General features: G+C 38.2%; 1 protein-coding gene across 7 annotated transcripts in view; it reads left to right on the plus strand.

Moving 5' to 3' along the window:
- Positions 1-26,341, plus strand: part of NFATC3 (nuclear factor of activated T cells 3) — a 138,611-nt gene that overhangs the window by 31,355 nt on the left and 80,915 nt on the right. For all 7 annotated transcript variants that reach the window (XM_072815646.1, XM_072815623.1, XM_072815610.1 and 4 more), the window contains exons 2-3: positions 17,380-18,514; positions 21,486-21,648. In XM_072815646.1, coding sequence (XP_072671747.1) covers positions 17,380-18,514; positions 21,486-21,648 — 1,298 coding nt within the window. The remainder of the gene's footprint in view (positions 1-17,379; positions 18,515-21,485; positions 21,649-26,341) is intronic.

Consider the following 26,341-nt stretch of genomic DNA (forward strand, 5'->3'; position numbering starts at 1 on the left):
AGCCAATTGAGCCATCCAGGCGCCCCTGTTCTCTCTCCTTTTAAGTGGTTTTCAACAGCTTCTCATGGTAATTTAGAATTTTGTCCTCCATAGTAGTTGCCATTGCCATTATGTATTTAATACAAGTATTATACAAGGACTAATAATACTAATCCAATATAATATTTGGAAACATGAATATATATTTAATATTGTTATATTGTTTATTCATAAGTAAATTGAAAAGGATAAGCTCTAAATGTTGATATCTATGGGTCACTGTTTACAAAACAATAGTTTGTATACCTAATTGCTACCATGATTTCTTGCCCCATTGGTGAGAATGTCACATGCAGTGTATTCAAACAAAGGCTTCTTATTATAATCTAGGTAGATTTGAGTTTCTAATTGTTTTCTCCTTGTAGGCCACTATAATGGCAATTGTAGGAAAAAATTAAATTGTTCTGACTTTTTTTTAACAAAATCATATTAGTATATATAGTTCTGTGTTCTCTTTGATGACTGTGAATTGACCTTACTTATTTTTTCCTACATTTGGATGTTAATCTGTGGTGGCAGTACCATTTCTTCACTATTGACTTCGTCCCTATAATCAAGCATAATAGTGCTAGGTCAGTGGTTGCCCAATGATTCTCCTGCTTTTTTCTTTTCGTATGAAAATTCCTTTGAACAATTTTTCATTATTATTAGATAGAACCTAAAGGTAGGGAATCCTTTACTTTTTTAAACTCTTAGGAGGACGCCTGGCTGACTCAGCAGTTGAGCGACGGCTTTCGGCTCAGGGCGTTGGTCCTGGAGTTCCAGGATTGAGTCCCACGTCGGGCTCCCTGCGAGGAGTCTGCTTCTCCCTCTGCCTGTGTCTCTGCCTTCTCTCTGTGTGTCTCATGAATGAATAAAATAATAAAATCTTTGTCACTTGTGTTCAGAAATTTCATATGATGTGCATTAGTGTGGATCTGTTTTCATCCATTGTGCTTAATAGACCCTCAGTGATCCTTTATTTCTTCCTCTTCATTTTCTGTTCTCTTCTTCCGGAACTCAGAGTTTCAACTCTGAGACTCCTCGACAGATTCTAATATTCTTTCTCATTTCCTGTTTTTCTCTTTGCTTAACTCTTTGGATAATTTTTTCAACTTGATATTTCAGTTTTTCTTTGATCCTCTCATTCGTTATTTTAATTTCTAGGGGCTCTTATTTCATCTTTTTAACTTTTTTTTTAGAGCATGCTTGCACATGGGGTGGAGGGAGGGGCAGAGGGAGAGAAGAGAAGGAATCCATGCAGGAATCAATCTCACCACCTGAGATTGTGACCTGAGCTGAAATCAAGAGTTCAGCACTCAACTGATTGAGCTACCCAGGCACCCCTCATCTTTTTAAATGAGCGCATGTTCTTGTTTTTTCCTCTGAGGTTATTGAAGGCAACTTTTGTTTTTATTTTTGAGGTTTTCATCTTGCTGCATAGCCTTTTCCCTCTACTTCTCTTTTTGCTTCTTTCTTTTTGTTAATTTTTTAAAAAAGATTTTATTTATTAATGAGAGAGAGAGAGAGGGGCAGAGAGAGGCAGAGAGAGGCAGAGACACATGCAGGGAGCCTGACATGGGACTCAGTCCAGGGTCTCCAGGATCACACCCTGGGCTGAAGGCGACACTAAACCGCTGAGCCACCAGGGCTGCCCTTGCTTCTTTCTTTAATGGTGAAGCTTTTCTCAGATGTTTGATGATCTGTGGCTATCTGCTTATTTTTTAAAATGAGGCACCAAAATCTTAATGGCAGTTACGTGATCACAAGCGGCACTTGCTGGACGCCTGGGTGGCTCAGCTGTTGGGCGCCTGCCTTCTGCTTGGGTCGTGATCCCGGGATCCGGGATTGGGTCCCATATCGGGCTCCCAGCGGGGACCCTGCTTCTCCCTCTGCCGGTGTCTCTGCCTCTCTCTCTCTCTCTCTCTCTCTCTCTCTCTCTCGAACAACAACAACAAAAAAAACAAGTGGCACTTGCTAACTTATAGGCCTTGTTTTAGGAGTTTTACTGGGTTACCTTGTGATGTCATTAACTGTAGGTCTTTTCTCTTTGGCTAATCAGATTCCCAAAAGAAGAATCTCTTCTATTACCTGCAGAGTATAAGCACATATTACTGTGAACCAAAGGAGAGAAGAGTATTGGGGGTTTTAATGATTTAGAGAGACTTTAATATCGTCCACTCTGTTTTCAGTGTCGTGGTTCTCACTTACCCTGTTTTACCTCTTGAGAAAATTTCCAGTGTTCTACCTAGAGAGATGGTCATCCAGTAGTGCAAAGTGAGGCAGTGTGGGAAATTGGGAAGGTTAGTGACTCATTAAATTTTGTGCCATCTTGTTTTCATTTTTGCCTTCACCAAAAGTACCTGGTGGTTCATTTCTTGAGTTTTTGGAGTTCTTTACTGAAAAATTAGTTTTCAGTTTTCAGATGCTAAATCAGTTGCCATGTGTTCTGTATTGCACATTCTAAAAGTTTTGTTGCCATAGCTTTACCTTCTGTTCTTTTTGTTCTTGTGAGTTTACACCCTTAAAAAATATCTTTTACTATCATTTAGTGGAGTTTCAGTAAGGAATGGGCAAACATCTGTCTTCAGTCCTCTTTCTGGAAATTCTTTCAATTTGTTTTTGTTTTGATTGGGGTAAGATTTACATAACATGCAATTAATCATTTTAAAGTATACAATTAACTATTTTAAAATATATAATTCAGTGGTATTTAGTGTATTTATAATGTTGTGCAACCACCAACTCACTTTAATTTCAAAACTTTTTCATCACCCCTTAAAAACACCTCATACTCAATTAAGAAGTCACTCCCTATTTCCTTCTCTCTGCATCCTCTGATCATCTCTAGTCTGCTTTCTGTCTCTGTTATTTGCCTTTTCCAGATATATCATATAAAAGGCATCATATAATGTGTGATTTAAAAAAATTTTTTTTATTTATTTATGATAGTCACACAGAGAGAGAGAGCGAGGCAGAGACATAGGCAGAGGGAGAAGCAGGCTCCATGCACCGGGAGCCTGACGTGGGATTCGATCCCAGGTCTCCAGGATCGTGCCCTGGGCCAAAGGCAGGCGCTAAACCACTGAGCCACCCAGGGATCCCTGATTTTTTTTTTATTATTATTTTTTTTTTTGGTCTTCTTTCCCTTACTGTAATGTTTTCTAGGTTAATCCAGATTTCAGCATCTTTGAATACTTCGCTTCTTTTTATGGCTTCCATTGTTTCTATGCACCATAATTTCTTCTCCATTCATCTACTGATGGACATTTGGATTGTTTCTACCTTTTGGCTATTAATGAATAATGTTGCTGTAAACATTTGTGTGCAAGCTTCTATGAAGACAGTATATTTGCATTCTCTTGTGTATGTATATATATATCTAGAGGTGGGTTTGCTGGGTCTTAGCTAATTCTGTGTTTAACTTTTTGAGACACTGTCAAATTGTTTTTCCACAATGACTACACCATTTTACATTGCCATCACTAATATATGAGAATTCCCATTTCTCCACATCCTCATCAGTACTTGATTTTGTTGTTGTTGTTTGTTTGTTTTAAAGCCATCCTGGGATGCCTGGGTGGTTTAGCCAATTATACACCCAACTCATTGATTTTGGCTTATTAGGTCATGATCTCAGGGTTGTGAGATACAGCCGCATATCAGGCAATGCACTTATTAGAGATTCTCTCCCTTTGCCTACCCCCCACCCCAGCACATAAATAAATAAAATCTTGGGGGGAAAATGAAAGCCATTTTAGTGGGTATGAAGTGGTATCTCACTGTGGTTCTGATTTACATTTCTTTAATGACCAATATTGAACGTCTTCTTTTTCTCTTTTTTAGTTTTCTTTATTTTATTTTATTTTTTTAAGATGTATTTATCTATTCATTCAGAGAGAGCGAAGAGAGAGGCAGAGACACAGGCAGAGGGAGAAGCAGGCTTCATGCAGGAAGCCCGATGTGAGACTCGATCCCGGGTCTCCAGGAACACACCCCGGGCTGCAGGCGGCGCTAAACCGCTGCGCCACCGGGACTGCCCAGTTTTCTTTATATTTTATTTAAAAATTTATTTTTAGGGGCACGTGGATGGCTCAGTCTGTTAAATGTCTGCCTTCAGCTCAAGTCATGATCCCAGGATCAAGCCCTATATTGGGCCTGCCCCGTGGGGAATCTGCTTCTCCCTCTCCCTCTGTTACTCCCCCTGCTTGTGCTCTCTCTGCCATAAGAGAGAATAAAATCTTTAAAAATAAATGAAATAAATAAAATCTTAAAATTTTTAAATAAAATTTTATATCTATCTATCTATCTATCTATCTATCTATCTATCTATTTTTAAAGTAGGCTCTATGCCCAGTGTGTGTCCTGACACGGCCTGAACCCATGACCCTGAGATCAAGGCCTAAGCCAAGATCAACAGTCAGTTGCTTAACCAACTGAGCTACCTAAGTGCTCCTTAAAAATCTTTTCTTGTGCTTGTTGGCAATTAGGATATCTAATTTGAAGAAATGTCCATCAGATCTTTTTCCCATTTTAAAAATTGGGTTGTGTTTTTGTTTTTGAACTCTAAGGATCCTTTATATATCTAGACACTCAAACTTTTATCAGATACATTATTTGCAAATATTTTTTTCCATTCTCTGGGTTGTCTTTTTTTCCTCTCTCAATTTTTAGATTGCTTTCTTTTTTTTCTTAAGATTTTATTTGTTTATTTTTAAAAAGATTTTATTTTTTTATTCATGAGAGACAGAGAGAGAGAGGCAGAGGAGACACAGGCGGAGGGAGAAGCAGGCTCCATGCAGAGAACCTGACGTGGGACTCAATCCAGGATCATGTCCTAGGCTGAAGGCGGCGATGAGCCACCCGGGCTACCGAAGATTTTATTTATTTATTCATGAGAGACACAGAAAGTGGGGGCGGGGGCAGAGACACAGGCACAGGGAGAAGCAGACTCTGCCTGGAGCCCGATGAGGGACTAGATCCCAGAACCCCAGGATCATGACCTGAGCCAAAGGCAGATGCTCAAACACTGAGCCACCCAGGTGTCCCTGATTGTTTTCTTTTTTAATATATGGGGGAAATTAACTTTCTGAAGGGAAAATGTCATTATTACAGGTAATCAGAGGGTCTTGTTGAGTGGCATTTTTCAAGAACTATTTTTGAATATTTTAAAATTTTTATTATTGAAGTATAGTTGACATACAATTTTATATTTATTTCAGGTGTACAACATAGTGATTCCACACTTCTTTGCATTACCTAATGTTCACCACTTAAGTGTAGTCATCATCTGTCACTAAACAGCATTATTATAGTATTATTCACTGTTTCCTGTGTTGTACTTTTCATCCCTGTGACCTATTTATTTTATTACTGGAAGTTTGTGCCTCTTAAACCCCTGCATCTATTTTGCCTATCCTCCCACTCTCTCCCTTCTGGCAATCACAAGTTTGTTTTCTGTATTCATGAGTCTGTTTCTTTTTTGTTGTTGTTGTTTTGCTTTCTAGATTTCACATATGACTGAAATCATAGTATTTGTCTTTCTCTTTTTTCACTGAGCATAATACTCTCTAGGTCCATGCATGTTGATGCAAGTGGCAAGATTCCTTCCTTCCTTCCTTCCTTCCTTCCTTCCTTCCTTCCTTCCTCCCTCCCTCCCTCCCTCCCTCCCTCTCTCTCTCTTTCTCTCTCTTTCTTTCTTTCTTTCTTTCTTTCTTTCTTTCTTTCTTTCTTTCTTTCTTTCTTCCTTCCTTCCTTCCTTCCTTCCTTCCTTCCTTCCTTCCTTCCTTCCTTTTTCTTTCTTTTTTAAGATTTTATTCATATGAGAGAGAGAGAGAGAGAGAGAGAGAGAGGCAGAGACATAGGCAGAGGGAAAAGCAGGCTCCATGCAGGGAGCCCGATGTGGAACTTGATTCCAGGACTCTGGGATCACGCCCTGGGCCGAAGGCAGGTGCCAAACTGTGAGCCACCCAGGGATCCCCGATACCATTCTTTTTTATGGCTGAGTAAGAAATGTCCTTATTTTCTTTATAGTATCTTTTGATGCACAAAATTTAATTTTTATGAAGTCTGTTTCATCCAGTTTTTCTTCTTTTGTTCCTGCTTTAAATATCAAATCTAAGAATCTTATTGCCAAATCCAAGGTCATGAAGGTATACACCTGTGTTCTTCTAATAGTTTTATGGTGTTAGCTCTTATATTGAGGTCATTGATCTAGTTTGAGTTAATTTGTGTATGTAGTGTGAGGTGGGGTTCAACTTCATTCTTTATCTTTTTTTAAAAGATTTTACTTATTTGATAGAAGGAGAGCACAAGCATAGGGAGCAGTAGGCAGAGGGAGAGGGAGAAGCAGGCTTCTCACTGAGTGGGGAGCCCAATATGTGGGACTTGATCCCAGGACTTAAGCTGAAGGCAAGATGCTTAACCAGCTGAGCCACCCAGGTGCCCCTCAGCTTCATTCTTTTGTATGTGGTTATCCTATTCTCCCAGCACCATTTGTTGAAGGAACTGCTATTTTCCTATTTAATCATTTTATCATCTTTTTAAAAAATTAATTTTTTTGAATTATTATAATTTAATAATTATTTTTGGAGTCACTAATGTTGCATTAGTCTATATGTTTATCCTTACACCAATATCACACTGTTTTGGGAGTCTTCTTGCTTTTTCATTTTTATTGTTGTTCTGGCTGTTCTAGACCCCTTTCAGTTCCATATAAATTTGATGATTGGTCTCATTTCTGCAGAAAAAATCATTGAAATTTTGGTACAGATTGCATTGGCTAGATTGTTTTGTGGAATATTTCAGTGTTAACTGTATTAAATCCTCCAATCCATGAACGAGGGAATTCTTATCACTTACTTAGTTCTTTAATTTCTTTCAGCAATATTTTGTAGTTTTTAGGATGTAAGTCTTCTACCTCTTTGGTTAAATTTATTTCTAAGTATTCTTTTGGAGGCTATTGTAAATAGAATTATTTTCTTAATTTTTGTATTGTTCCTTTTGGTGTATAGAAGCACAACTGAATTTTATGTGTTGAAGTTCTACCTTCCACCTTTCCTTAATTTGTTTATTAGTTCTAATTGTGTTTTGTGCATTCTGTGGCATTTTCTATATATAGAATCATGCCATCTGCAAAGAGATAGTTTTACTTCTTCATTTCCAATTTGGATGCCTTTTATTTCTTTTTATTGCCTAATTGCTCTGGCTAGGACTTCCAGTACAATGTTGAATAGCTGTGGTGAAAGTGGCATCTTTGTCTTGTTTTTGATCTCAGGGAGAAAGCTTTCAATTTTTCACCAGTAAGTATGATGTTAGTTACTATGTTTTTATAAATCCCTTGATCATTTTAAGGAAGTTCCCTTCTATTCCTGGTTTGCTGATTTTTTTTTTTTCTATCATGAGAGTATTGAATTCTGTCAAATGTTTTTCTCTGTCAATTCAGATCCTCCATTCTAGTACTATGGTAATTAATTTTCATATGTTGAATCACCCTTGCATTCCTGCCCTAAATTCCATTTGTTTATTTTTTTTAATATGCTGTTAAATTTGGTTTGCTAGTATTTTGTTGAGAATTTTTATGTCTGTAATCCTAAGGGATATAGTCTGTAGTATTCTTGTATCTTTGTCTTGCTTTGGCATCAGGGTAATACAGGCCTCTTGGAATGTTCTCTAAATGGTAGAATTTACCAGTGAAGCCATTTCGTTTTAGACTTTTTTAGTTGAGAGACTTTCTGGGTTCTGGTTGGATCTCTTTATTTGATACTGATCTGTTGAGATTTTCTCACTTCTTCTGAGTCATTTTTGGTAATTGGTGTGTTTGTAAGAATTTGCTTATTTCTTATCGATTGTCTAATTTGGTGGATTACAGTTGTTCACAGCATTATTATCATTGTATTCTCATACATATTTTTAGCAACACCAGTTATAATACATCCTAAGAGTCCATTTAGATTGTACTCAAGTAGGGACAACTGCGTGGCTCAGTGGTTGAGCGTCTGCCTTTGGCTCAGGATGTGAACCTGGAGTCGCAGGATCGAGACCCACATTGGACTCCTGCATGGAGCCTGCTTCTCCTGCCTGTGTCTCTGCCTCTCTCTGTCTCTCATGAATAAATAAATAAAATCTTAAAAAAAAAAAAAAAGTTTGTACTCGACTATTGTATTCTCAACTTTTTCAAAAATATTCTTACCTGACATTGTTCCATGCAGACTATTCATAGAGGCTAATTCTTAGTCACTTTAAATTTCCCATTGAGGGACGCCTGGGTGGCCCAGTGGTTGAGCATCTGCCTTTGGCTCTGGTTGTGATCCTGGGGTCCTGGGATCAAGTTCCGCAATCAGGCTCCCCATGGGGAGCCTGCTTCTCCCTCTGCCTATGTCTATGCTTCTCTGTGTGTGTGTCTCATAAATAAATAAATAAAATATTTAAAAATAAATTTCACATTGACTCTTTAAATAAATAGTAATTGAACATAATCTGTAACATCTTGTTACACATCAGGAGCCAAGGAAAACCACTTGAAACTGTTTGCCAAAAAAAAAAAAAAAAAGAAACTGTTTGCCTTGTTTTGTAATTGCCTATTGATGTTGTTAACAGTGTCCTCAATTTTTCCTCAATTTTTCAATCAACCATGCTTGCTGAAAAGCTAATACAGTTTATTTTTCTCTGAGCAAGTTTCTTCCCTTGCTGCAAACAACTTAAATAAATCACCATTAGAAGATAGTTTTCTGTGCTTGGCTAACAAATGAGCCACTCAAAAACTTTCTTTGGTTGCAGCCTCATTTTTTATTCTTTTTTTTTTTTTTTTGCGAAGAAATCTTGCTATAAGGTATTGTTTTTTTCTAATTTTTCCTTTGTTTTCTTGTGAGTTGGGCTATTGTGATGAATTTACTGCGGAATTGCTGATGTATAGGGTATTCTTATAGCACAGCCATAATGTCATTGCATGGTAAACATGATACTTTGCCATGTAATTTGATAACAAAATTATCAGTGTGCCTTGGAAGTGTGACTTAGATTTGAAATCCACTTTTCTCTGGCCTGTTTTGACAGGTATGTACTTGTAAGCTTAAAACAATGTTGCAATATGTCAATATGCACTGCATGGGGAATGCTGTCCAGTAGTGCAACTTGTTAGGTAGCAGTGGAAGCACTTATCTCTCAAAGCTGCTCAGCTCTACCCTTGTATGAGAATAATCATAGACCATACATAAATGAATGAGCATGGATCTGTTCCAATAAAACTTTATCTGTGGACACCAGAATTTGAATTTCACATCATTTTGTGTCATGTAACAGTATTACCTGATTCTTTTTTTTCCAACCATTTGAATGATTGGAATTCTTAGCTTGTAGGCTATACAGAAACAAGTGGAGGCCAGGTTTGGCTCATGAGCTATATTTTGCCAACCTTTGTTCTACAGTTACAGATTACTGTATACCTGTGTGGAACCTCTTAGTGGCTGAATGAACACAGAGCAAATAAGTCTTGATCAAGTTTCTGAAGCACCATGAATTTGAGAATTGTAGAGTTGGAAATACCGACCTAGAATTATTTATCATAGAGAGGTTATAGTAGCCATTCACATCATTTCCAGAGCTTGGACTTTGGTGACACTTGGGAAGAAGATGTAGCAGCATTCTCCCAAATTTTGTATTCAGATCTCTGCAGTGCTTTAAGACATTTGACACAACCTTAACAAATACATTACTATAGACTTACTAAGCATTAGGGACTTACGATACTAGATATGTAGTAGTCAAAGTTATTCTCAAATATAATCGAGATCATGTCACTCTCCTTTTATTTATTTTTAAAGATTTTATTTATTTATTCATGAGACACACAGAGGCAGAGACATAGGCAGAGGGAGAAGCAGGCTCCATACAGGAAGCCTGTTACGGGACTTGATCCCAGGACTCCGGGACCATTCCCTGAGCCAAAGGCAGATGCTCAACCGCTGAGCCACCCAGGCGGTCCCTATCACTCTCCCTTTAAAACTCGTATAGTTTCCATTTTCCTTAGAATGAAAGTCACGCTTCTTACCATTATCCTTTTAGTTTTTGCTTTTCAGTTCTCCTGTTGTATTGTTGGCTTTAGCCATACATTAGGCTTTTCACTTCCTCAACGAAGCAAAGGTCTTATCTGACTCAGTGTTTAGTTGTATCATCCCCTTGTGTTGGAGCTGTCATCTTCTCTACCTGTGCCTGCCCATACTCACCCCCTTTTCATTGCTTGCTGGTTCTTATTCATCTTTCAGGTTTTAGCTTATATGCCACCTTCTCAAAAAGGCTATCCCTGTACTCTGTAAAGTAGGTTTCTTCTTTAGTCTCTGAAATTTCTACCACTTAGTAGTAGTTACAGTGTTTAATTTGTATTTTTGTCAATCTCCCCTGAGACTGTACATTTCATGAGGTCAGGGCCCATGCATGTATATTTACTTATTTGCTATTTATATACCTAGCATCTGGAACAGTTGTAGAAAATAGCAATGAAATTATAAATGCTGAATAAATGAGCTCTTGGTTTCTGGGATGCTACGTTCTTTTTTTTTTTTTTTTTCCCCTCATTTCAATGACTGACCCTTCTTCCATTTTCTGTCTCCCCGATCCCTAAACTTTGAAATCTCCTATGCCTCGTTTGCCTGCTTTCTTCTCCATCTGCACTCCCTAATCCTCTGTTCTGGTCTTTTTTTTTTTTTTTTTTTTTAAGATTTTATTTATTTATTTGACAGCACAAGCAGAGTGAACTGGAGAAGGAGAAACAGACTCCCCGCTGACCAGGGAGCCCGATGTGGGGCTTGATCCTAGGACCCTGGGATCACGACCCTCACGACCTGAGCAGAAGGCAGACACCCAACCAACTAAGCCACCCAGGTGCCCCTGTTCTGGTCTTAATATCCTTAAGTATTATCTGTACATTAATGACTCCCAAATCTATGTGGTAAACCTGAGACTTTATAGAGCTATCTACTTGGTATCTCCACTTGAAAAGCTTACTGGCATCTCACATTCTATATGGATTTTTGATTTCCTATCTCCCAAATTTCTCTTTCTTCTTCATTTCAGTAATTAGAAATATTGTTCTTACAGTAGTCCAGGCCCCAAACCTTGGTATCATCCTGGACTCACCTCTGTTTCTTAAATCCAGTCCAAGTTCTGTGAGCTTTACCTTATCAAAAAAAAAAAAAACAAAGCAAAAAAACCCACCTCATTTCTTACTGCTTTTTCTACTTCTGTAACCTATCACGACCCAGGTCCTATACCTAGATTATTACAATAGTCTCTCTCTTTTCTTAAGATTTTATTTATTTGAGAGAGTGAGCAAGAGAGAGCAGGAGCAGGCACAGAGGGAGAGGGAGAAGCTGACTGCCCGCTGAGCAGAGAGCTCCACACGGGGCCTACCCCAGGACCCTGGGATCATGACCTGAGCTAAAGGCAGATGTTTAACCAACTGAGCCACCCAGGTACCCCTTACAATACTTTTTAAAATATATATCAGGTTATAATGTGTCAGATTATGACACTTCTTTGCTTAGAACCTTCCAGTGATTCTCATCTCATAATAAAAATCAGTTGTTCAATGGTCTATGAGGCCTTAGTTTTACTAGCCAGTGTCCCTCCACCCCCAGTCCTTGCTCCACACCCTCACTCAGTTCTTTTCCCATTGGCCTTCTTTCTTTTTCTCATAAAATCTAGAAATTCTCTGTCTTCAGGACTTTGCACTCACTATTTCCTCCACCTGCAGTGTTTTCCCCAAAGATTTCTATATCGCTCAGTTTCTCATATGCTTTTGGTAGCTCCTCATGTATTGGAGAAAATCCTTCCTTGACCCCCTTATCTAGTTTAACTTTGCTTCTCCCCTCACATCTCTTCTTCTTACCCTATTTTATTTTTCTTTATGGCAGATATTACTGCCAATTACATGTTATTGGTATTAATCTTAAAAATAAAACTGCCAGTTATTTTACCAGCAAAAATGTTTATTTGGAATAGGGAATTGTGATTTGAGACAAGCAAGCTATGGCAAAACAATAGGCAAATCCGAGAACAAAGGAGAGGAAAGCTCTTTTATGTAGGAAAGTGAGGGAGTTGGGTTGTTTTAATCAGAAAGCCCATTGGCGAGGCACCTGAGTGGCTCAGTGGTTGAGTGTCTGCCTTTTGCTTAGGGCATGATTCTGGAGTCCTGGGATCGATTCCCACATCACGTTCCCCATAGGGAGCCTGCTTCTCCCTCTGCCTAGGTCTCTGCCTCTCTCTCTGTGTCTTTCATGAATAAGTAAATAAAACCTTAAAAAAAAAGCCCATTGGCATTAATTGGAGCTCAAAGTGTGATGACTTTTCATTGGCTAAGTTGTGACAGTCTCTCAGTGGCTGGCTGTTGCCTGGGGGAGGAGAAAAACTTCTTCCTCCTCCTTGGGATGGTAAACTGCTGTTCCCCTGCTGGTTTCATTGCTTCCTGTTTGTTCAGCAATTGAGGAAGACTTGGAGGATGTGAGAGCTCCCCCTGCTGGCCTCCAGACTCCATTTAAAATGAAATTTCCTTTTATTAATTTTCACAGTAGAATGGAAGCTATATGAGGATGGGGATTTTGTTTTGTCTATTCTTGTGTTTTCAGTGTCTAGAACATGTCTGTTACATAGCAGCTACTCAAAAAATATTTTTAAACAAATTATCACAATGCTTCTGGTTTAGGACAGAATACATATTTGTGGTTGAAAAGTGAACACCATGGGGATCCCTGGGTGGTTCAGCGGTTTAGCACCTGCCTTTGGCCCAGGGCGCGATCCTGGAGTCCCGGGATTGAGTCCTATGTCGGGCTCCCGGCATGGAGCCTGCTTCTCCCACCTCCTGTGTCTCTGCCTCTCTCTCTCTCTCTCTCTCTCTCTCTCTCTCATAAATAAATAAATAAATCTTTAAAAAAAAGAAAAGTGAACACCACAAAGTGCTAACTTTTGCCACCCCAAAAGTGGCAAAATGGGAAAAACAGAAAGAAATGGATTTATCAGTGACTTTGTTGAACTGATGAAATAACCAGTTCTGGAACTGTCCTACTTTTAGACCTCTTGTCATGTTAGAAAATATCCTCCCTTCTTCAGCTACTTTCAGTTGGATTTTCTTTTTTTTGCAGCCTAGAAACATTGTATACCTTACAGAACCATTTTACTCCTAAATTATATTAAAATTGGAAATAATATCCTTGTTGGAGAAACTAAAGTAAAATTGATACTCATGCCCTTCCCATGTTGCATATTAAAACAAGTCTTTTGAAACAAATGTCTCTACATAGTAGAAGTGTTAAAAATGGATGCCCTATGATCTAGTAACTCCACCTTTAGGAATTTATTCTTGGAGAGGGATTCAAAAGAAGAGAAAAAGACGTATGTATAGAGATGTTCAGTGCTACATTATTTATAAAAACAACAAGTATGAGATGGTTGGGTGGCTCAGCAGTTGAGCATCGTCTGCCTTTGGCCCAGGGCATGATCCCGGGATCTGGGATTGAGTCCCACATCAGGCTCCTTGCAGGGAGCCTGCTTCTCCCTTGGCCTGTGTCTCTGCCTCTCTCTTTCTCTGTGTCTTTCATGAATAAATAAAACCTTTAAAAAAAAAAAGTAGGAAATAGCTATGATCACTGACCCTTGATGTTTTACGTGGCCTTGAAAATTGCTTAGGAACTTTTTTTAAGCCTCAATAAAATACAAAAAAACATACATACAATAAACAAACAAACCTAGGCCATTAGAAGTCAGTATAGTGGTTACTCTTGGTGGAGAGGTAATGACTTGAAAGCAAGCCAAAGGCGGGCTTTTGGCATTTGTTTTTCTTAAAGGATGCTTTTACAGGGGTGCCTGGGTAGCTCAGTTGGTTAAGCGTCTGCCTTTGTCTCAGGGTATGCTCTTAGGATCCTGGGATTGAGCCCTGTTTTGGACTCCCTGCTGAGCAGGGAGTTGCTTCTCACTCTCCCTTTGCCCCTCTACCCATTCTCTCTCTCTCTGTCTCTCAAATAAATAAACAAAATCTTTTTTTTTTTTTTTAAGGATACCATTACAGAATATGTCTATTTGTGACAGTTTATCAAGCTGTATATAATGTCTGCTTTTGGGATCCCTGGGTGGCTCAGCGGTTGAGGGTCTGCCTTCAGCCCAGGGTGTAATCCTGGAGTCCTGGGATTGAGTCCCACATCAGGCTCCCTGCATGGAGCCTGCTTCTCTCTCTGCCTGTCTCTGCCCCCCTCTCTCTGTGTCTCTCATGAATAAATAAATAAAATCTTAAAAAAAATTTTTAAAATAATGTCTGCACTTTTATGATGTATCTTGTACTTCAATAAAAGGTTAGGAAAAAACCTCCAAAATATGTTCCACAGCTATTTGAAAAATATACTACTGTAGACCAAGATATATGTGAAAATGTTAAACATTAGTTAAGTGTTAGGTGATAACATTTGTTTATGATTTTCGTAGATAAGAAACAAATGTTTTTAACTTTTAAAAAATTTTGTGATAAAATATAGGTAATATTGTTTTCTTTTTATATTTTCATAACTACTTTATTGGGACATAATTCATATGCCATACAATTCACCCATTTAAAGCATACCATTCATTGGTTTTTAGTATATTTACAGAGTAGAGTAACCATCACTACAGTCAATATTAGAACATTTTCATCACTCCAGAAAGAAACCCAATACCCATTAGAAGTGACTCACCATTTTCCCCAAACCTCTTCTTTTTGTTTTTCTATTAATTTTTATTTGAGTATAGTTGACACACAATGTTAAATTAATTTCAGGTGTATAACATAGTGATTCAGTATCTCTGTACGTTATGCTGTGCTTACCACAAGTTCGTTATTTTTCTTAAGATTTTATTTATTTGAGAGAGAGAGAGAATGCGAGAGCATGAGCAAGGGTGATGGGCTGAGCAGAGAGTCTGATGTGGGGCTTGATCTCAGGACCATGAGATTGTGACCTGAGCCGAAGGATGAAACTTAACTGACTGAGCCACACCCCCTCCCCCCCCCCCCCCACACACACAAGGTGTTTATTTTTAAAAGCTTTTTTCTCCAGCTTCTGTCACTGTTAAGTACAGCTATTCTTCTTTGGATCTCTGACCTTCCTACTTGATTCAGTAAGTGACGTGAGGGGTGTACTTTTTATTTTATTTTATTTTATTTTATTTTATTTTATTTTATTTTTTTTAAGATTTTATTTATTTATTCATGAGAGACACAGATTGAGCGAGAGAGAGAGACAGAGACAGAGACAGAGACATAAGCAGAAGGAGAAGCAGGCTCCACACAGGGAGCCCAATGCGGGACTCAATCCTGGGACTCCAGGATCACACCCTGGGCCGAAGGCAGATGCTAAATTAAACCACCGAGCCACCCAGGCGTCCCAGGGGTGTACTTTTTAAAAAGCTGTTTCAGTTTATAAATACTTAAGAGTAAAAAAAAAAAAAAAAAAAGTATAATATAACATATCCACCTTAAAATTTTTAAATGGAAAGACCGGGTAATTAACATGTGATGAGTTCTTGCTGAATATTAGTCATAATATTAGGTTGCTTACTTTAGAATGGTCCTGTGTGTTTCAGTTGATACTCTGGTCACCTTCTAACAGTTTTATAGAAAAAAAAACTGCCTCAGAAAACAGGTTCAAGCCGGTTAAATAACTTGTCTGCACCGCTACGCAGAGCCAGGGTTTAAACATGGGGGGAGGAGGTTGTTTTAATACATGTAAAAACTTTACTGAATGTGTTCACTAACCACAGAGCATCTTTGAAGTTTCAAAATCTAGGACTTAAGGAGATAGTGAAATTATGGATGCTGGTTAATAGCAGCAGCACTAGGAGTCTGAAGATATGTTATTTTCCAAGATTACTAATGTAATGAAATAATGTGATCTCCTTGAGTACTTTTGAGAAGAGGCTAAAGGTTTGTGCTTTTCTCTGTTCTACCTATGAACAGTTTTGTCTTTGGTTTCCCAATGATGATCTCTTTGAAGAAAGTGAAGGTGTTAACCAGCACCTTGTGCTAATGCTTTGAACTACTTTTTCTGTGCAAAGGGTAATAATCACTCCATTCTAAAAGTGAAGTTGCAAAATACCCTTATTGCTGCAGTTGCGCTCAAGTCATTTGGCAGGACAAACAAGTGTTAGATATTCCATCCAGCAAGGGTTGCATTTTAAAAGCTCTGCCCCTAAAAGGTTTACCTTAACAGTCAATCATAGGTTAAAAGCTCTAATCAGTTTTTTTTTTTCTGGTTGAGGTAAAGGATCCAGTGGGGTCATGTGGCTCTTGTAACCTGGACTGCTGTGTCCAAAGATACGAATTCTTGATAGTATGATGTTGAGGGAAGAAGCAGCTACTGTTAATCATACAAATTTCTTGGAGTACCTGGGTGGCTCAGTTGGTTGAGCATCTGACTTTGACTTAGGTTTTGATCTTAGGGTCCTGGGATCAAGCCCTGCAGGTTCTGTGCTCGGTGGGGGCTTAAGATTCTCCCTCTCCTTCTCTCCCTCACCCCCTTCCCTGCCGCCATCCCCAGTCATGTGCACACAAGCTCTCTCTCTCTCCCTAAAAAAAATCCTTTAATGAAAAGATCTGGTACTGCTACACAGAAACTGAGGCCTTGGAGAGGCTAAATAATATGGCTAAGAGCTCACAGTTAATGGCAGAGGTGGACTAGAGTCTAGGTCTCCTCAGTTGAGTCTGTAATCGTTTTCATTAATAAACTTAGTATGTATGCTTATAACTAAAAATGTTTCAGATTCTCTTCTATCCTTTATTCTGTTTTAACTTGCAGACCCCAGATGAGGCTGAATTTATAGGATTATATCATTTTATAATTCTATAAATGTTTTTTAGAATTGTGGATATGATTCTTTTATAGAAGCATTTATTTTCAGATGTTTTCTGATTTTCATTTTAGAAAATGTGGAAATGAGAAAATTACATATATAGGTACAAATATAAATATGTAATAATTATGTATACTTGAAGAAATAATTAGATACACTTTTTAGAAAACACACGTTGAGGTGCCTGGCTGGCTCAGTCGGTAGAGCATGCAACTCAGGGTTGTGAGTTCAAGCCCTATGTTGGGTATAGATATTACTTAAAAAAAAAAATTTTTTTTTTTTTAAACCCACACTGTTGGTGTAGGCAGAGAAGTGATTTGAATATAAACAAAACACACATACCACTCTTTAGTGGAGCTAATGATATACATTTTATGTCCTTTTTTCTCTCAAGATTATTATTTACTTTCTCATCTAATAATTTATACATCTAAATTTTCTAATTTCTTGTTTTGTTGATTTTTTTTCTTTTCTTTTTTTTCTTTCCCTCCATAGATCTTGAGCCAGATGATTGTGCATCCATTTACATCTTTAATGTAGATCCACCTCCATCTACCTTAAACTCACCACTTTGCTTACCACATCATGGATTACCGTCTCACTCTTCTGTTTTGTCATCATCGTTTCAGCTGCAGGGTCACAAAAACTATGAAGGAACTTGTGAGATTCCTGAATCTAAATACAGCCCATTAGGTGGTCCCAAACCCTTTGAGTGCCCAAGTATTCAAATTACATCCATCTCTCCTAACTGTCATCAAGAAATAGATGCTCATGAAGATGACCTACACATAAATGACCCAGAAAGGGAGTATTTGGAAAGGCCTTCTAGAGATCATCTCTATCTTCCTCTTGAGCCATCCTACCGGGAGTCTTCCCTTAGTCCTAGTCCTGCCAGCAGCATATCTTCTAGGAGCTGGTTTTCAGATGCATCTTCTTGTGAATCTCTTTCACACATTTATGATGATGTGGATTCAGAGTTGAATGAAGCTGCCGCCCGATTTACTCTCGGATCCCCTCTGACTTCTCCTGGTGGCTCGCCAGGAGGCTGCCCTGGAGAAGAGTCCTGGCATCAACAGTATGGACTTGGACACTCCTTGTCACCCAGACAATCTCCTTGCCACTCTCCTAGATCTAGTGTCACTGATGAGAATTGGCTGAGCCCCAGGCCAGCCTCAGGGCCATCATCAAGGCCTACTTCCCCCTGTGGGAAACGAAGGCACTCCAGCGCTGAGGTTTGTTATGCTGGGTCCCTTTCACCCCATCACTCACCTGTTCCTTCTCCTGGTCACTCCCCCAGGGGAAGTGTCACAGAAGATACCTGGCTTAATGCTTCTGTCCAGGGTGGATCAGGCCTTGGCCCTGCACTTTTTCCATTTCAGTGCTGTGTAGAGACTGATATCCCTCTGAAAACAAGGAAGACTTCTGAAGACCAAGCTGCTGTACTACCAGGAAAATTAGAATTCTGTTCAGATGACCAAGGGAATTTATCACCATCCCGGGAGACTTCAATAGATGATGGCCTTGGATCTCAATATCCTTTAAAGAAAGATTCATCTGGTGACCAATTTCTTTCAGTTCCTTCACCTTTTACCTGGAGCAAACCAAAGCCTGGCCACACCCCAATATTTCGGTGAGTTGATGGAAATGTCTGCTGGTCATTTTTCATGCTTATGGGTTATTGGCGGCATGTGACTACATTATCTATATGGAATGGTTTGACCGTTCCCTTCCCCTCCTTTTCCCCCAGTGTCTTCTGGTTAAATCAATTAAAGTCAACATGTGTTTTCCTTTGATTCTTAAAAGGGCCTTGGATAGACTGGGCTTAGCATTTATTTTTTTTTTAAGATTTTATTTATTTATTTATTCATGAGAGACACAGAGGGAGAAGCAGGCTCCATGCAGGGCGCCCGATGTGGGACTTGATCCTGGAACTCCAGGATCACACCCTGCAGTTGCTCAACCACTGAGCCACCCAGGCTTCCCTGGATTTAGCATTTTAAAAACATATGGATAATGAGTTGTAGATAATAATAAGTTACATTTAAGAATCCCTAGAAAGAATTTTCCTACCTAAAAAAGCTTCTTGTAAAAGATTGATTATAGTATGGGTTAAATTACTAATAAAATAAATTGCGAACAGGCTTTTTATATTTTTAAGAGTTTATTGTACAAATGAAATTTGTATACTGTGGCAAGTTTTTTTTTCATAATTTGCTTTTTATCTATATTTTGGCTTTATAAATTTGACTTTTTTATTAGTGTAGAGGAATTTTAACATTTTACATATTCAAATTTGTTGTCTGCTCTGTGGCTTTTGGATTTTGTGTTATATTTGAAAGCCTTACCCCAATCTAAACTAATTAAAAATAAACAAAAATCTAACTTGCAAATTTCTAGTAAATTTAATGTACAGACTAGTTTTATGATCTATGTATATAATGTTTTATATATATATTTGAATTTTGAGTCTAGCTGAGGACTGGAGTAGAGAACAGTGTAACAACTTTATTTTCCAAATGACTGATCACTTCCCACAATTCTATTTTATAGAATCAATCTAGTCTAATTGATTAGAAAAGACAGCTTTTATTATATATTAAAGTGACACATGGTGGAGTTGAGTTTATTTCATTTTTTTTTAAAGCCTTTTCATTAGTATTTAGGAAGATACAATGTGGAATTAGGGTTTTGAAGGTGCCTTTGAGCCTATCACACTGCTTCTGAAAATTGTCTTAATCTTTTTGGGGTTTGCTTTAGTCTGGGGAACAAGTGTAGAAACTAGCTGAGAGTTGAAATTGAGTTGTTTCAGACTAATAAAAATTAATACCTATGAGGTTCACAGTAGGTAGTAAAGCTAGGCTGAGGACATTCAAAGAAGTGATGAGGTAATTTAGAAATTTACAACTAAGAATGATAGCATTTCAGAGATGGAGAAGACCTTAAAAGACCAATTTCCCCAGTCACTAAGAAGGTTTTTTTTTTTTTTAAGTTTTGGTTTATTTTTTCATGAGAGACACAGAGGGGGGGAGAGAGAGAGAGAGAGAGAGAGAGAGAGAGAGAGAGAGGCAGAGACATAGGCAGAGGGAGAAGCAGGCTCCCTGCAGGAAGCCTGAGGTGGCACTTGATCCCGGAACTCTAGGATCATGCCCTAAGTCAAAGGCAGGTAGGTACTCAACTGCTGAGCCACCCAGGCATCTCAAGAAGACATTTTTAATATAAATCATTGTAGCCTTAGGTCTTTTGATATTAGACCTGTAGACATATGTTACCTTTTTTTTTTTTTTTTAAGATTTTTATTTATTAATGAGAGACACAGAGAGAGAGGCAGAGGGAGAAGCAGGCTCCATGCAGGAAGTCCGACGCTAAATCACTGAGCCACCCAGGCGTCCCAAGTTATTTCTTTTTTAAATTCCACATTTTCAATATTAATATCTGAATGAATCTGTGTCCCTTTAAGCGGTTTAAATTATCTTACTGATCAACTGATGTTTTCTCTGAAATAGACATTTAGAGTGCTGTATTGATAGGCCTTATAATTTTCAGCTGAGTATGTAGTGGAATTAAATTTGTGCCTCAAATTGCAGTATACCTTTGACTTAAGCAGTATTTCACAGAGACAGGGAAAAGAGCAATAGGGAGGAAGCAGGGAAGCAACATGTACAATAGATTAACTGCTATAGCTACACACCAGGGAGGGAGACATTTGTACTGGGAAATACAGGGATGTTTGTTTGGTTCCTTAGAGAGACACTGGTATATGTTCATGCAGGTTGATATCTTTGCCTTAAAAATGACATTATTCGGGACACCTGGGTGGCTCAGCAGTTAAGTGCCTGCCTTCAGCTCAGGTCATGATCCTGGAATCCCAGAATTGAGTCCCACATCGGGCTCCTGGCATGGAGCCTGCTTCTCCCTCTGCCTGTGTCTCTGCCTCTCTCTCTCTGTCTCTCATGAATAAATAAATAAAATCCTTTTTTTTATAAATTTCTTTTTTTTAAAAGATTTTATTTATTTATTTAAAGATTTTATTTTGGGCTGTCCAAATAAAATCTTTAAAAAATAACATTATTCTTTTAATTCTTTTTATAATTATGTATACATAGTTGAGAATCAGTTATAGTTTTACAGAATGTTAGAATATGTCCTTTTATTTATTTATTTATTTAAAATATTTTATTTGTTTATTCATGAGAGACACAGAGAGAGAGAAAGAGGCAGGGACACAGGCAGAGGGAGAAGCAGGCTCCACGCAGGAAGTCCGATGCGGGACTCCATCCCGGGACCCTGGGGTCATGGCCTGAGCCAAAGGCAGACGCTGAACTGCTGAGCCACCCAGGCATCCCAGAATTTGTCCTTTTAAAAAAAAATAAAGGAAACAAAAAAGTAAATGAAATTGATTTTATTCTTAAGATTAAAGAATTATTTCTTATGTACCTGTCAAATCCAATGTTATCACTTACTAACTGAAGTTTTATTTTGCAATATTCAGCTTCAGAGATCACAGGAAGAAAATGTTGGGCGCTGGCAAAGAAGTGATTTGAATCATTGGTTGGCAATAATAGTATGATGAAATGTCTTTTTTGTGTGTGTTTTGTTTATAGCACATCTTCATTACCTCCACTAGACTGGCCTTTACCAACTCATTTTGGACAATGTGAACTGAAAATTGAAGTGCAACCTAAAACTCATCATCGAGCCCATTATGAAACTGAAGGTAGCCGAGGAGCAGTTAAAGCATCTACTGGAGGACATCCTGTTGTAAAGGTATGAGTTGGGATATGAGTTGGCTTTTGGAGACGTCCTACATCTGTTGATGATAAAGTCTATTCATTTAGGTACTACTGTGCCCAAAAAGAGAAAGTTCAAAGCTTACAAAAACCTCTGTTGAGGTTTTGTGTTCTTGATGGCAGCACTTCTATCTACATTGAAGGTTTTTTGTTGTTTTTGTTGTTGTTATTTGCTATGTTGAAAACCAGTCTTTTTTTTTTTTTTTTAAGATTTATTTACTTATTCATGAGAGACACAGGCAGAGGGAGAAGCAGGCTCCATTCAGGGAGCCTGATGTGGGATTTGATCCCGGGTCCCCAGGATCAGGCCCTGGGCTGAAGGCAGCGCTAAACCGCTGAGCCACCCAGGCTGCCCCAAAAACCAGTCTTTTGATTGTGGACTGACTCTCCAGCTTTGGAACTCTGGGTCAAGATTATAGTGGTCAAACAGTTATTTTTCTCATTAAAACAACACAAAACACAACTGTTTTATAATACATGCTCATTTAAAATCTAAATAATGCCAAAAAGTAGAATAAAGCAATAAATTACCCCAAATCTAAACCCCTCAGAAATAAGCAGTTAATATTTGATTAATATTCCAAATAATTCTCTGTGTATATTTAGTGAAAGACTGAGTGGATGACTAGAAAATAGAATGAAGTTTTTAAGGATAAGATTATATTGAGCATCTTTGTGATTAAAATACTGTTTATCGGATAGCTCGAGTGGCTCAGTGGTTTAGTGCTGCCTTCAGCCCAGGGCCTAATCCTGGGTCCCTGGGATCAAGTCCCACATCGGGCTCCCTGCATGGAGCCTGCTTCTCCCTCTGCCGTGTCTCTGCCTCTCTCTCTCTGTGTTTCTCATGAATAAATAGAAAAAATCTTTAAAAAAATAAAATAAAATAAAATATTGTTTATCTGAGTTTATTAGAAAATAAAACTAACGTGAAATCATAAAAATTGTGATAGTTGAGTGTGTGAAATATATTTAATATGTAAGTTTTGAATCATAATAGTTGAATATTAACTTTAATTTTATTTGAATAAAACATTTTAAAAAATGAAACAAGTAAAACTAAGAACTACCGAATCTTAGATATTGTTCTTCACTTTCAGGAGTCCTAAGAAGATCTAAGGTCAGAGATACTAAATAATTGAGAAATTAATCATTGTTTAAAAGATTTAGATGGTTTGAATTGACGCCCTTCTTTGAAAAATGAGATAATGTTTTTTTTTAAACTCCTTTTGCTCTCCCCCTCTGCTGTCTAAATTTTGTTGCTTATTTTTCCCTACTGATGTACCGCCATCTCCCCACCCTTGTACCTTACCACCCCCATTATTTAGCTTTAGTCCTATATCTAGTTGAATTCAATGATTACTACTAATTTTTACTTACTTTACTCTTAAGTGTTTTTGTTTGTGGGTGGTGGGATCAAGCCCTGTATTGGGCTCTGTGCTGAGTATAGAATCTACTTGTCCTTGTCCCTTTGCTCTTCCCCCTACTCATATACTCTCTCTCTTTTTCTCTGTTTTTTCTCTAAAATAAATATTTTAGGGGTGCCTGGTGGCTCAGTGGTTGAGCATCTGCCTTGGGCTCAGGTCGTGATACCAGGTTCCTGGGATCGAGTCCCCCACGCGGCTCCCCACAGGGAGCCTGCTTCTCCCTCTGCCTATGTCTTTGCCTCTCTCTCTGTGTGTCTCATGAATAAATAAAATCTTTAAAAATAAATAAAATTAAAATAAATATTTTTAAAAATAACAAAAAGTAAAAGCTGATTCTTTGTTGGAGCTCTTCCCTAGCTCAGTAGAACATGTGACTCTTAGTCTTGTGGTCATGAGTTCAAGCCCCCGTGGGTGTAGAGATTACTAAAAATTAAGAAACCCCACAACTCCCCCCAAAATAAACTAGTTCTCTGCTTAAGGGGAGATTAACACTTTGAGTATCATCAGTGTTTTGTATTTTCCTTGTTAGTGACTTACTTTTTTTTTTTTGTAACTGCTTCCTCGAAGAATTATATCAGTATACTTGAAATTACTGACTTAACTAGAGTATGTCTGGATATTGATGGTTCTTTGTCAGTCTGTTCCTAGTACCTGTAATGCTTCTTTTAATCTGAGATTCTTTTCTTCCTTCATGCAAGAAAACCTTTTTATATTATGTATCTGTATACATTTCTTCTTCATTTGTTTTGTCCTTTACTTTGGGGACTCCAATTACTATTCAGATGTTTACTTGTTTTTATCTCCCATGTCTTTGTGTTCTCTTCTTTGATTCCTTCAATGTCTTTTCTTATCATTTATTGTGATTTTTTTAAAGCCCTGCCCTGATGTTTGCACTGATGTTTTTGATATATTTGTCACTCATGGTTTCTAATCTAGCTTTTTAAAAAAATTTATTTATTTATTTATTTATTTATTTATTTATTTATTTATTTATTTATTTATTTTAAAGATTTTATTTATTTGACAGAGAGTGAGTGAACACAAATGGGGAGTGGCAGACAGAGGGTGAGGAAGAAACAGGCTCTCTGCTGAGCAGAAAGCCTGACATGGGGCTCGATCCCAGGACCCTGGGATCAGGGCCTGAGCCAAAGGCAGACAGATACTCAACTGACTGAGCCACCCAGGTGCCCCTTAATTTAGTTTTTAGATCTCCAGTTGTGTTTTGTACTTTAGTTTGCTTCTTTAGCTACATTTTCCACTTATTTCATATTTTATCATTATATTTGATTTCATGATTTATTGACCTTCTTAAATTTTGTAGTGTGGAACATTCACTGGCAATTAGTTTCTCAGTTGTGTGTGTGTGTGTGTGTTATATTGAGGGGGAGATTTTGTTTTCACTTTTTTTTTAAGGTGGGAGGGGCAGAAGGAGAGGGGCAGATGAAGAGAGAATCTTAGGAAGGCTCCATGCCCACCTCAGAGCCCAATGCAGGCCTCGATCTCACAAATAGGATCACCAAAAATAGGATCTTACAACCCTGAGATCATGACCTGAGTCAAAATCAAGAGTTGGACACTTAACTGACTGAGCCACCCGGGTACCCCTTCACTTTATTAAATTATTCAAATGTCTTGTATAGTTTGTTCCTTTTTTTTTATTAAATAAAAATTAAAAATGTATACTGTAATTGCCTAATTGCCATGCCTTTTATCCCCCATTTTGTTTGAGAACTTTGGTCTATAGCCTGAGGAAATTGGGTGGAAGAGGTACAGAATTAGCTTAAGATAGGCCTTGTTGAGTTTGGCTCAAGAGAGTAAACAGTATCACGTATGTATTATGGCCCACTCCCATTACTCTAGTATGTATCATATTTTCATGAGCTGTACTTGTTCCCTTAGTACAGCACAGAGTCCTGGAAGATGGTAAGCACTCCTGACCTTTTCTGCTTCTGCCAAAGGCCCTGGAGCAGAATGTGGTATCTTTTATTCTTGAGGGAAAGTTTTTCCTTGACTTTTTTCAGAGCTGACTACTTACACTTGTGATTTACTTTGCTGTAAATTAGTTAGCATTATATCAATATTTTATTTTATTTTCTCAATTTATTACTTTTATTCCATTAATTTACTTAGTAATGTTATTTGTTATTACTCTTCCTAGTGGATAAAGGTATGAACTAGTTAGCAGTTCTGCCACACAAATCAAAATCGTAATCTTATGTTTTGCATTTCTCATACTGCCCCTGCTACCACCACACACGCATATATTTAATTTTGTTAGGTATTGGGGGAAGATGATTGTGATACTACTTCATTCCATTGTTTTTATCCAAAAGTTTTCTCTTTCTAATAATCAGAGTAAAACAAGCATTGCACGATAAGAAGAGGTCATCTCAAATTGGAAATAAAATGTGCCTGATTCTGTGTACTGTACCACACTTGTATGGTACACTCTTCAGTTGTGTATGCCTACTTCTGAGACCTCATTTTTCCCACTAACAGAGGCAGCCCTTTCCCAGCAGCTAAGAAGACTATTTGTAGATTTCTCTGCTGTTCTGAGAATTTTGTAATACTCAGGAAAGGAAGGCATGATTTGCCATTCCAGACTGGTCTGACCCATCACACATTAGAGTGGCATGCTTGGTTCTCAGAAAAAGCCCTGATTTTGCTCTCTTTGTACTGTTTTTGTTTTGTTTTGTTTTAAACATTTTATTGCTGTGTAAGAATACATCACTAAAATACACAAGTCTTAACATGTACAGCACAGTGAATTTTTAGCACATGTGCACACACACAAAACTACCACAAAGGTTAAGATACAGAATAATTTTAAAAGATTTATTTAATTATTTATTTTAGTGTGGGAAGGGGCAGATGGAGCCATAAAGAGTCTTAAGAGGACTTGTGCTGGGATCCCTGGGTGGCGCAGCGGTTTGGCGCCTGCCTTTGGCCCAGGGCGCGATCCTGGAGACCCGGGATCGAATCCCGCGTCGGACTCCCGGTGCATGGAGCCTGCTTCTCCCTCTGCCTGTGTCTCTGCCTCTCTCTCTCTCTCTGTGTGTGTGACTATCATAAATAAATAAAAGTTAAAAAAAAAAAAAAAAGAGGACTTGTGCTGAACCTGGAGCCTGATACAAGGCTTGATTCTATGACTCTGAGATCATGACCTGAGCCGAAACCAAAAATAGGATACCCAACCAACTGTGCCACCTAGGCACCCCAACTTACAGATTTTAAGCACCTAGAAGA

Source organism: Canis lupus, chromosome 3, assembly GCF_048164855.1.
Source record: "Canis lupus baileyi chromosome 3, mCanLup2.hap1, whole genome shotgun sequence".
In the NCBI taxonomy this organism is placed as follows: Eukaryota; Metazoa; Chordata; class Mammalia; order Carnivora; family Canidae; genus Canis; species Canis lupus.